The sequence below is a fragment of the Ruditapes philippinarum genome, unplaced genomic scaffold, assembly GCF_026571515.1.
Source record: "Ruditapes philippinarum isolate M1 unplaced genomic scaffold, ASM2657151v2 ctg16758_1_1_1_1, whole genome shotgun sequence".
NCBI lineage: Eukaryota > Metazoa > Mollusca > Bivalvia > Venerida > Veneridae > Ruditapes > Ruditapes philippinarum.
In genome coordinates, this window is record NW_026852450.1 from 25,936 (window position 1) to 38,480 (window position 12,545).

Consider the following 12,545-nt stretch of genomic DNA (forward strand, 5'->3'; position numbering starts at 1 on the left):
CTTACAGAACCCAACAATACAATATTTCCTTCACAAAATAATACTAGGGGTACATTACAAATAGTTTGAAGTACATAAATCTTGAATATACCCAAATATTAATGTTTGACACTGCCATGAAAATAAGTATCAAATACTTGTATTAATTCATCTCCTAAGGTGTTTGAAATGGTGTTAAACAAAAGACAAAAGTTTCTTGCTCATGAAAAAAACGGCTTCTCTCTCGCCCCCCCCATTTTTCCATCAAAACTGATTTTTAAGTGCTGCAACTTCTCAAAGGATTGAGATAGAGTCAAAGGCTTTTCAGCGTTGGTTACCCATTATCTTCAGATCGACCGGAGGCCATTTTTTTAGCCTGTCACATGTCCAAAATTGTTTTGGCAACATCCCCAAATAGGAGGGGGCATATCCCCCCTCTAGCATCACCTTGATGTACCTTTTTGATAGGGGGCGGCACCGAAAAAGTGATTATCATTTTTTGTTACAACTTTTCTCAAACGAAAAACAGTGTTTGGGGCCTAAAAAGGGCATTTTTAACTTCCCGAGGCCTCAAGAGGGGGAGGAGGGGGGGGGAGTGAAAAGCCTTCAAAACAAGTCTATGAGGTAAAAGGTTAATTGGGTAAAATATTTTTGGTATCATTTGAAACCTCTTTTTCAGGCACTTTTAGCGCAGTATTTGAATTGTGCGACAATGTTTACTGTAACATACACAAATACATGTATCAGTCAAAGAATAACATAATATTTGAAAATAAAATGTGAGGAAACATCTGTTTATTAGATACCAGAATGAACGTCTGCAAATTTGATAATGTGAATTAATCAGTTGGATTGGGAATTTATTTTTAAGATTGGGAGAAAAATAAGCATGTTTGCCATTGGGAATGGGTCTGATATTCTAACTCATGATGACACTGGGAAAAGGGCTCACAATAATTTGCATACTTGGAAAAAAGGAATAACACAAATATGTAAGTTGTAATAAAACTTTTATTAAAGTCAATGAACACATTTAATGTCATATTTGGTTAGACTAGAAAAATAACTTACTGGTGATATAAATGTCATTATAAAAATATAAACATTACATTACTGGATAAAGCATTTAGCTTGGCTACTCTCTAAAAACAAGATTGCATTTGAGAAATGCTTATAATGCCACCGCATTACACAAATTGAAGTGTAGGAACAAATGCTGTTGAAGAACGGGTCTTTTATTAACCTCGTGTATTATTGTCTGGATGAGCCGGTACCAATGCAAAGCCAAAGTATTACTATAAACTGCTAGCATTCCCTTGCAGAAAGATAAGCAGACGACAGCCTAAATTTCATGACTACATCAAAGGACAACACAGTAAGACACTTTGTCAAAATCTAGGTCAGCTGATAATCAAAGTTCACTTTACATCTTAATCTGTGCACATGGTTCACATTTCATAGCTGTACATCAAAGGACAAGAAAGTCGGTCACATAATCAAAATCTAGGTCACTTGATATAAAAGTTCAATTTTATTTTACAACTTAAACTGTGCACATGGTCAAAATTTAATTGCTGTACATCAAAGGACAAGAAAGTAGGTCACTGTCCCCTTGGGCAAGGCAAAATTTTGACCCAAGGGTTTAATTCAAAACAATCTTGATACAGGTCCACCAAACAACATTTCAAGTCAAATATCTAAGCTGTAGCTTTCTCCCATTCAGAAAACATTTGTTTTATTTTCTGTTTTTATTATGTGTACTAAATGAAAATCAATGCCCCCAGGCAGGGCCGATTTTGACACCAGGGGAAAAATTTGAACAACTTTGGTAGAGGACCTACAGATGATATTATATAGCAAACATCAAAGCTCTATGCCTTGTAGCTTCAGACAAAAATAGTTTTTATTTTTTTTTTACTATATGTACATAATGAAAATCAATGAACCCGGGGCGGACCCAATTTTGACCCCAGGGCTATAATTTGAACAATCTTAGTAGAGGTTCACTTCCTAAAGTCTCCTGCCATAAATTTAACCTCTAGCCATTGTCAATTCAGCGAAGAAGATTTTTCAAGTTTTTACTTTATACATATAAGGAAAACTATCGCCTCTAGGGCAGGGCAATTTTTTCACTAGGGGCATAATTAAAACAACCTTAGTAGAGGACCCATAGATGATATTATATACCAAATATCAAAGCTCTAAGCCTTGTACCATCAGACAAGATGATTTTTTATTTTTTTACTATATGTACATAGTGAAAATCATTGACCCCTGGGGGTTGGGCCAATTTTGACACCAGGACTATCATTTGTACAATCTTGCTAGAGGTTCACTACACAATGTTTCATGCAAAATATCTTAACTCTAGCATTTGTAAATTTAGAGAAGATGATTTTTTAAGTTTTTATTATACACATATAAGGAAAACCCTATGGCCCCCGGGGCGGGGCTAATTTTGACACTAGAGGCAAAATTTGAACAACTTTGGTAGAGTACCTATAGATGATATCATTTAACAAATATTAAAGCTCTAAGCCTTGTACTTCAGACAATAATATTTTTTCATTTTTTTACTATATGTATATATTGGAAATCAAGGACCCCCGTGGCAGGGGCAATTTTGACCCCAGGGCTATAATTTGAACAATCTTGCTAGAGGTTCACTACACAATGTTTCATGCAAAATATCTAACCTCTAGCATTTGTCAATTGCTAGAAGAAATTTTTTTAAAGTTTTTACTGTAAGTTTTTACAATATACATATAAAGAAAACCAATGACCCCAGGGGCGGGCCGATTTTGACCCCAAGGCTAAAATTTGAACAATCTTGCTAGAGGTTCACTACACAATGCCTTATGCAAAATATCTAAGCTCTAGGCCTTTTGGGTCTTTACAAGAAGGTATTTTAAGTTTTTACTATATATGTACATATAGTGAAATTCAATGACCCCCCGGGCGGGGCCGATTTTGACCCCAGGGCTATAATTTGAACAATCTTGCTAGAGGTTCACTACACAATGCCTTATGCAAAATATCTAAGCTCTGGGCCTTTTGGGTCTTTACAAGAAGGTATTTTAAGTTTTTACTATATGTACATATAGTGAAAATCAATGACCCCCGGGGCGGGGCCGATTTTGACCCCAGGGCTATAATTTGAACAATCTTGGTAGAGGTCTACCAGACAATGCCTTATGCAAAATATCTAAGCTCTAGGCCTTTTGGGTCTTTACAAGAAGATTTTTTAAATTTATTCTTATAATTCCTTTTGGTTGCCATGGCAACCAGATTTCTGCATGGAATGAAATTCTTTGAACAACTTTGTGAGCCCTTCACCCAAGGATCAATCCTGCAAAGTTTGGTTGAAATTGGACAAGTGGTTTTTCACAAGAAGATTTTTTAAGTTCACTATATAATCTATATAACACACACACACACAAACAAACACACACACACACACACACACACACAGGTGAATCGCTATATGCCACCGCATCGCAGATGCTGCGGTGGCATAAAAAAATGAGATCACAGAAAACTCCTGCCCTATAATACATACAAAAGATTGGGCCACATGTTCATTAAGAAAGAAATCTCAATCAAATGATCCTAAATTCATTGCTTTATGAAAAATAGATCATCATCAGCTTAATCAATGTGATATTATTAAGGGTGCAACGGTTTACCGGTATACCGATATATTGCAATATGAAAAAATAAATTTCGAACCGCGGTACGATTTTTGGAAAACCGGTATTTTATAAAAATCATCATTTTCAATTAATTGCCTTCTAATTTCGTACAAATTTCACATAAAATCTTGAATTGGCAAATTTTGTTGGCCCTTATGTGAAAGGTGACACGCGACTAGTTTTGTTTATCAAATTGTGTGACACTACTTTTTTATTTTTTTCCCTTTAAATTTTTTTTAAGTTTCTAAAAAAAATTTTACTATAATAAAATTATAAAATTTTTCCATCTTTTCCCTAAAAAATACCGAAAAATACGTATTGCAAATTTTATTTTCCATACGTATAAAAAAATTTTCAAAATTTCAATACGGTTTTTTTTCTTTTTTTTGTTACACCCCTAGATATTATAACAAAATCTGAAGCATTTGGTGATTTGTAAAGAAACAATCTAGCTATGGGATAACTTTAAAATAACAATACACAAGTAAAATAATTCAAACCATATAAAAAAGAATCAAATTTAGGATCTATATCAATAATTTGATCAAATTTTAAACATGCATAATAATTGTGTAAAGTAAATTTTAAGAATTTTTTAAAAATTCATGATCTCGTGCCATTCCATATTCATGTTAGTATTAAAAATATAATCTATGAAAATAAATGGAGAAATTTTGAAATATAATATTTGATTCAGATCTAGATCCTTAGATATTTATGAACACAGTACCAGGAGATCAGATATTCAAAATAGAAATATTAACAAGAGGGCCCTGAGGTCGCTCACCTGTATATAGCCCCCCCCCCCCCCCCCCCCCCCAAGGGCCAATTTTAACCCAAGGGCTTTTATTTGAACAAACTTAGTAGACACCAATAAGATGTTTCATGCTAAACATCTAAGCTCTAGCTCATTGGGTTTTTTCAAAGAAGATTTTTTTAAGTTTTTACTATACACATATAGTTAAAAACAATGACACCCCTGGGGCGGGGCCAGTTTTGACCCCAGGGCTTTTATTTGAACAAACTTTGTAGACACTCGCTAGAAGATGTTTCATGCTTAACATCTAAACTCTAGCTATTTGGGTTTTTTCAAAGAAGATTTTTTAAGTTTTTGCTATACACATACAAGGAAAATCAATGACCCCCGGGCGGGTCCAATTTTGACCCCTGGGCTTTTATTTGAACAAACTTTGTAGACACTTACTAGAAGATGTTTCATGCTTAATATCTAAACTCTAGCTATTTGGGTTTTTTCAAAGAAGATTTTTAAGTTTTTACTATATGCATATAGGGAAAATCAATGACCCCCTGGGGCGGGGCCAATTTTGACCCCAGGGCTTTTATTTGAACAAACTTGGTAGACACTCGTTAGAAGATGTTTCATGCTAAATATCTTAGCTCTAGCTCTTTGGGTTTTTTAAAAGAAGATCTTTAAAGTTTTTTCTTTCGGTTGCCATGGCAACCAGAGTTCTGCATGGAATTAAATTCTTTGAACAATTTTTAAAGGTGACCACCAAAGGAACATTCCTGTGAAGTTTGGATGAAATTGGCTTAGTGGTTTATGAGAGATGTCATTTAAAGTAAAAGTTTACAGACGGACAATTTGGATGCCGAACGAAAAGCGATCACAAAAGCTCACCCTGTCACTTTGTGACAGGTGAGCTAAAAATTGTATAATGTCTTTAACATAGTAAAAATTGTATTATGTCCTTAACATAGTTAAATTATGTCCTTAACATAGTCAAAATTGTGTCATGTCCTTAACAAGCAAAGCAAAAAAATATTTGCCTCGTCTATAAACAAGTTTAGGTATTCACCACATCTGTAAACAACTTAAAATATTTTCTCTCATCTGTAAACAAGTTAAAATATTTTCTTCATCTGTAAACAAGTTTAAATATTTGCCTCATCTGTAAACAAGTTAACATATTTCCCACATCTGTAAACAACTTAAAATATTTTCTCTCATCTGTAAACAAGTTAAAATATTTCCTTCATCTGCAAACAAGTTTAAATATTTGCCTCATCTGTAAACAAGTTAACATATTTCCCACATCTGTATACAAGACTTAACAAGTTAAAATATTTTCTCTCATCTGTAAACAAGTTAAAATATTTCCTTCATCTGTAAACAAGTTTAAATATTTGCCTTATCTGTAAACAAGTTAAAATATTTGCCTCATCTGTAAACAAGTTTAAATATTTGCCTCAACTGTAAACAAGTTAAAATATTTGCCTCATCTGTAAACAAGTTTAAATATTTGCCTCATTTGTAAACAAGTTAACATATTTCCCACATCTGTAAACAAGTTAAAATATTTGCCTCATCTGTAAACAAGTTTAAATATTTGTTCATCTGTATACAAGTTAAAATATTTGCCTTAACTGTAAACAAGTTCAAATATTTGCCTCAACTGTAAACAAGTTCAAATATATGAGCATAATTATTTAACGGAAAAACAGAAAGATCAGATTATAAGTTAAACATAACTCCTGTACTGGCCTACCAGGAAAAAACATAGTTGTTATTCCAGGTGAACTCAAACCCACTATCACAGATCCTGATACACTGTAATGTTCACCCTTGTCCAGGCAAGCTAATGTGACCCTTGTCCAGGCAAGCAGGCGCCTTTAGCTATCAAAATTATCTATTATATTTCTCAGAACATCTTTGTCCGTTTTTAAAACTTTCTTGCATTTATTCATAGCAGCTATTAGAACATTCAGAGTCGCATTTTCAATTTCCCTATTATCCCACCGGCTTAACATTTCAAAGATCTTCATAGATGTGGTTAATCTAGTAATCATATCAATCTGCTCAATTTCCCCTTTATCAAAACCTAACTGTATACCAAGATGCTGCCAGTTCTCTTCCATCATCATCGATATTTCGCTTAATTCACATTTTCTCAGTCGTCGCTGGGGAATTGAACGTGTATCGATACCAATTTTGTACCACTCTTTTACAATCTTGTTTCCACGCAGGGAATGATTTTCGTGATCCGGACAGCCAGTTCGTCTTTTATTGGCTTGTTTAAGAGATTCAAGATCTACTGTGTTTTTACTTCCCATCATGCCGTGGGTTTTATGGTAGCATCGTATTGACTGTGTATACATGCTATGCTCTTCATCTGTAGAGCAGTTGTCACGGAATTTTCTAAATTCTTGACCAATAACCATTTCAACAAACCTTCTAAACATGTCGCAGTCTTTAACATTGACCTTGTGTGGTGGACATAGTCCTATACCTAGTATTTCAATGGTGTTACGATCCATTTTTAATAAACCAGCTTGATCGAGGCTCAGTTTATATAATACAGCATTCTCGAAAATCAATGGTTCGTTTAGAAATTCAATGAGAGGCCACTGACCACAAGCAGCCGCCACCACCTTGTAAAATAAAGTTGGTATGACCGATTCATTTTCAAAAACATATACAATGGAGACTTGAGTCCTTTCTTTTCCTTTCATGAATGTTTCTATAAGGCCTTCGTCTGGCTTACTAAGAAGGCTAGGTACAATAAAGAATCCCAGCGATTCAGGATGTACAGTAGTGTTACTATCTTCAAACTTTAAAGCTTCTGCGATTATTCGATGCTTTCTTAGAAAGAATATCAAAACATCCTCAAACTTCAAGAAATCTAGCTGTGGATCTTTACCCCATACATCATGTAGAAGGTCTTGATCGAGGATGGCTTTGCCGCAAAGTTTGTGCCAAGACTCCCTTAAACTAGGTCGCACGATACAAAATCGTTCCGAAGTGAGTAAACATTTAAAAGCGTCGACAATATATTGCGGTTCCAATACGACTTGCGATGCTTCTCCATCATCGAAATAAAAGAAAGTGCCGCGAGCATGATGATACTTGAGAAATAATTTTACCTCGTCTTCATCCTCTACGGGAACTTCATTATCATTATTATATTCTAATACCGTCTTGAAGTTTACAATCTTCAGGTCACGGTTCTCCTTCAATTTTCGTTCCAACGGAATCCATCGAGCAGAAATTAAGTTATTTTGACACTTATTATGTATTAGATAGTTTACACATTCGCATAGTTTTGTTATTTCTTTACTAGATTCCTCAAAATTTGAGACTGCAAAATGGTCCGGTAACAAGTGATGAAGCATTTTACTCCCGTCAAAAAGTTTTCTTACGTCTTCGAATTTTTGTTCAATATCCACATCAGGGTTGAGCAAATCTTTTTTGGTTCCTACTAATATCACAGTTGGTTCCGTACCTTGATTATTTCCTACGAAAGAATGTACTGAACTGATCCAGAACTTTATGTACTCCTTCATAGTTTTCGGTTTAACAGTTCTCGGTTTTTCGTTGTCTGTAATCACGGTATCAAGGCTTTCATTCAAACTGAATACAAGAAGATAAATAGCGTGTCTGGAATGAAATAACTGATGAGTCGCATAGTATACAAACTGTCCACCAAAGTCCCAAATGCTAAGAGTTTTAGTGTTCTCTTTTGAACTTTGTTTCTCAAAACTGATAGATTTACGAAGTTCTGTAGAAAACCTTTTAACATTAGCCGAATCAATTCTCTTTCTTGCAGAATTTGTGGAAATTTTAGTTTTATCAGAATCCATCTTGTCTTGTTCTTTCTCTACTCTTGCCTTATTTGTTCCCTTAAATTTCAAACAACCTTCTCTTTTTACTTTCAAGTCCACACAAGAATTAGTATCAATATCCATATCAGTTACAACATTTTCATCCTCAACTTTATCAGACTGAGTATCTATTTCATTAGACATGTCCATCTCTTCATCTGTATTCAAGCTTTTCAATGATGCTGATGAATTTGATTTGGAAATTGACACTAGACGCTTGATACATTCCGTGGCTGCATCTTCAGTAACTTTTTGTTCCCATTTGAATCCTTCGTCTAAAATTTCACATTTATTTACTTCAATACCGTTTGTTGTTTCAACACCTTCAGCCGACTGACCCATTAATCTTTTAGCAAGTGAAGTTTTGCCTTGTCCATAGCAACCAATAATCATGAGCCTCATTGTGAAATCAACTTCCTGTCCTTGTTCTAAAGAACTTTCATATATCTGTCTGGTCCAGGGATCATTATCAAGCTCCTCGGGTAACACATCAGCTTGAAAAAGACAAAATTATTTTAATAACAAATGTTTTAAAGGGAATTTATAACTAAGTTCTTATGAGATAAATCATCTCCGTGAAACAGATAAAAATGCTATTTTTCAAAGTTAACTTAAGTAACCCTTTAACAGTTGAGGATTCAGAAATGCAGCCGTTTATCCCTGAGTGATCCTAAGAGGCGACTAAATGGATTTGAATTTTTGGGGTCTATGAATCTCTTAGCTCCAATAGGTGAAGAGGCCTTGCGTTATAAGATTTTTTTTTCCATTTTTTTATCAGTACTGACATTATAAGCTTAGTAATTTGTGACATACCATTTTTCTGTGTTTCATTTTTTGGATCGAGTGGTGTAGGAATTTCTTCTAGTCCGGTAGAAACTGTTTGTTCCATAGGCATAGGACCTTGTTCTAGTGCTGTAGAATTTTGATCTAGTGTTGTAGAAACTTGTTCTAGTGGTGTACATGTAGAAACTTTATCTAGTGATATAGAATTTTGATCTAGTGATGTACATTCTTGATCTAGTGGTGTGGAATCTTGATTTAGTGGTGCACAGACAGATTCAGCCGGACATGATGCAGAAACTGGGGACGTGATTATCTTTCTTGATCTCTGTCTTGTCAAATATTTCGGAACATTCTGAAAAAAAAAAAATACGATTAAATTGATATGGATTTTCTTGATGCTTAAAAATGAAACAAAAAATTTGACCTTTAAACAATAGTTTTAAAATAGAATCAACAGGACAATTCAAAAATTTACTTTGTGACTCTAAATTTTGAGATTATAATTATACTTGTGTCAATTAATATTTAATCAATTAATACACCGATCAATAATCATATAAATTTCACCTCTAGCATTTCAATTACATAAACTTTGTTTAGATCTGCATACAAGTATTATAAGGGGTGTCCATGTCTGACTGGTTTCTATGACCATATTAGTATTTATTTGTTTGTTTGGTTGGGTTTCACACCGACACAGTATAGGTAATTTAGCGACGTTCCAGCTTTACTGGTGGAGGAAGACCTCAGGTGCCCTTCCTTGCATGAACGGGCACCTGAGTAAAACCACCTACGTTCCGTAAGCTAGCTGGATAGCTTCCTCACATGAAAGAATTCAAAGTCCCTGTCAGGATTCGAACCCACAGCGGTGAGGGGCAAGTGGTTTGAAGTCAATGAACTTTAACCACTCGGCCAATGAATTAGTATTTATGATTGACATTATATGACATAAATAAACTGTAGATGTTTGAAATACTATCTGTGGGTTTTCTAGGTAACATTAAAAAACACTTTAGCAGAGATTGAGAGAATTGCAGTGTGAACCTAGCAGAATCAATCACTTTTATGTTGCAACAACACAGTACAGGTCATATTTTATTATGGTGACTTTACTGGTGAAGAAGACCCAAGTGCCCCTCAAGCATAAAATAAGATCTAGATGTGGAATAAAACAACAAACAAAAAAATTTACATCTGTAGTAACAAGTTGAGTTGTTTCAGTCACGTGTTTCCTCTGTAACGTGGAGTTCTCGTGATAACTACATCGAGGATCCACGTTTGACGTATGAGGAGTGCAGGGTGCTCGAGTCCGTATTCTCTTCGGGTATTTTGACATCTGAGAATATTATAAATTTTGATTATCATATCTGATAAAGATTATTTCATGCATGGTTAATCTGGATTCATTTTTTTTTTTTTTTTTCATTTTATGCCTTTACCAACAGTATTTCAGTCATACAGGCGGGTAGTTTCCTAACCATCGTTCCTGGAGAGTTACACCAGTACAAGACTACCTTCCACCGTGCTAAACTACCAAAGCATCTCCCGGGGATAGAACCCATGCCAGAGAGGTAACTGGATTAGAAGTCATCGAACCCCATAAATGTACAATGTCATGTAAATAAAATATTAGGAATTTATTCATCAGAAATGTTTAAATGATGATATTATGTAATTTTACAATGAGAAAATAATTTAACTGATTGATAAAACTTAAAAGGCAGTAATACAAAATAGCAGGCTTTATGTCAAAGAACGTATTTTATGGTTCTGTCTCAATCTAACAATATTCGTATCCTAGGAAAGTGGATCTTTATATAAACCTGAATATTTATATTTCCAAGAACTGTATTCTCTGTTTACTTAAATGGAAGGAGACATCAAAAGAGTATCGAAATACAATCAGGGGCGCCAAAATCAATTATTCATATTGCAAAGATTATCCCACAGCCTGTATGGACAGTGGAAAATTTCAAGAATTTATGACTATCATAAGGACATGATAAGAAATGCTTCAGATAAAACCGACAAACAAGTCAGAACCAGATTTTACCATCCCTGACAATACTATAAACCTTTACAAAAGTTCCATACATTGTACATAAAACAGTGACATTACGTACCGCCTTGCACTTTGCCTCCAAATCAGGTGCTTTTGACACAGCATGGTGAAAATAACAACAATATTCATCCTCTCTAAATATCAATGTTGGACTGTACAGCTCAAACCCAGGTCCCTGTAGTGCTGTAAAAAGAAATTATCCAATATTAACTTTTACAATATTTTATTTTATTTAAAGGAGATCCATTGAGATCCAATAGCCTAAAAACAAAGTTTGAAATTCTTACATTGTTCAACAGAAAGATTTGCAAAAGATGATTGATAAATATAGTGAATATACCCAGAAAGATATTGAAAATCATACTTTTGTGTTATTCTTAAACTTGGGGTTATTTCCTCCTATTCTCCAATTAAATGCTGATTCCATATTTACTTTTAGCATTTCAACATACAGACTACAGTTTGTATTTTCATGAATAATAGCATTACAACATTAAAGGGAAATTATGCCCATGCAAAAGTACATGTATATAGTGAGTAAACAGGTGAAAGTCAAATTAAGTTTGCAATAATTCCTTTCAATATTATAATTAACTTTAAAATTTTACAATCAAACTAAAATAAATTATGTATAAACTAATACAACAATTTTTATTACCTTGTTTAAGATCATTTATAATCTTCTCGGTGGCAGGATTGTATGGTCCTTGAAGTATATAGTCACAATTAATCTCCTGTACATTATCGTATGTTTTAAATTTTGTATTTGTTACTTCAGCTGTAATATGCCCGCCCTCTTTTAGAAAACTGCTAAAATACGAGCATAATCCACTTGGTGCCTGGCCCACTGTCTGTCCATTATCTGTCCGCAGCACTTCAAACACCCTGACCTCTACATCTGTTGTTGTTCTTGACGTATCATTAAGGTCCTCACATGCTAAAAGCAGTTTCTCTCCATATTTTGGACTCCATGTTTTTCTATGTTGACTGCATTCTTTAATTGTTAGACCACTGATCTTGACATAGCTTTTCTTGCTGTCTGTCATTTATAAGCTGCAAAATATACATATGATAACAGATATACAGTATATAACCTTTGTAAAGCAACACCGTTTGGTCCACGAAAGATTCTGGTTATGGATGGGAGGTGTTGCACTCAAGAGGTTGTATTTGTTAGAAAATCTTACTCTGGGAAATAATTGTATATAAGATATTGTACATGGTTCATACAAAATTCTCAAATCAAAATTCAAGGACTTTTCAAGGACTTTTCAAGGTAAAATTGTCATTTTCAAGGCATTTTTTTCCCGATTGATCTTATTTAAAATTATACTTATACAACCATATCTGTGATATACATTTTTATTGCAATTGATCTTATTTAAAATTATACTTTTACAACCATATCT

At 34.2% G+C, this 12,545-nt stretch overlaps 1 protein-coding gene across 1 annotated transcript; it reads right to left on the minus strand.

Annotated features, from left to right (window-relative positions):
- Positions 1-5,452: 5,452 nt before the first annotated feature.
- On the minus strand, positions 5,453-12,182 carry LOC132712781 (uncharacterized). Its single transcript, XM_060695223.1, has 5 exons — positions 11,795-12,182; positions 11,198-11,319; positions 10,267-10,410; positions 9,105-9,426; positions 5,453-8,785 (listed from the first exon to the last, which is right to left on the minus strand). Exons 1-5 carry the CDS (start codon positions 12,180-12,182, stop codon positions 6,303-6,305), a joined length of 3,459 nt encoding a protein of 1,152 aa, XP_060551206.1. The 3' UTR covers positions 5,453-6,302.
- Positions 12,183-12,545: the final 363 nt, after the last annotated feature.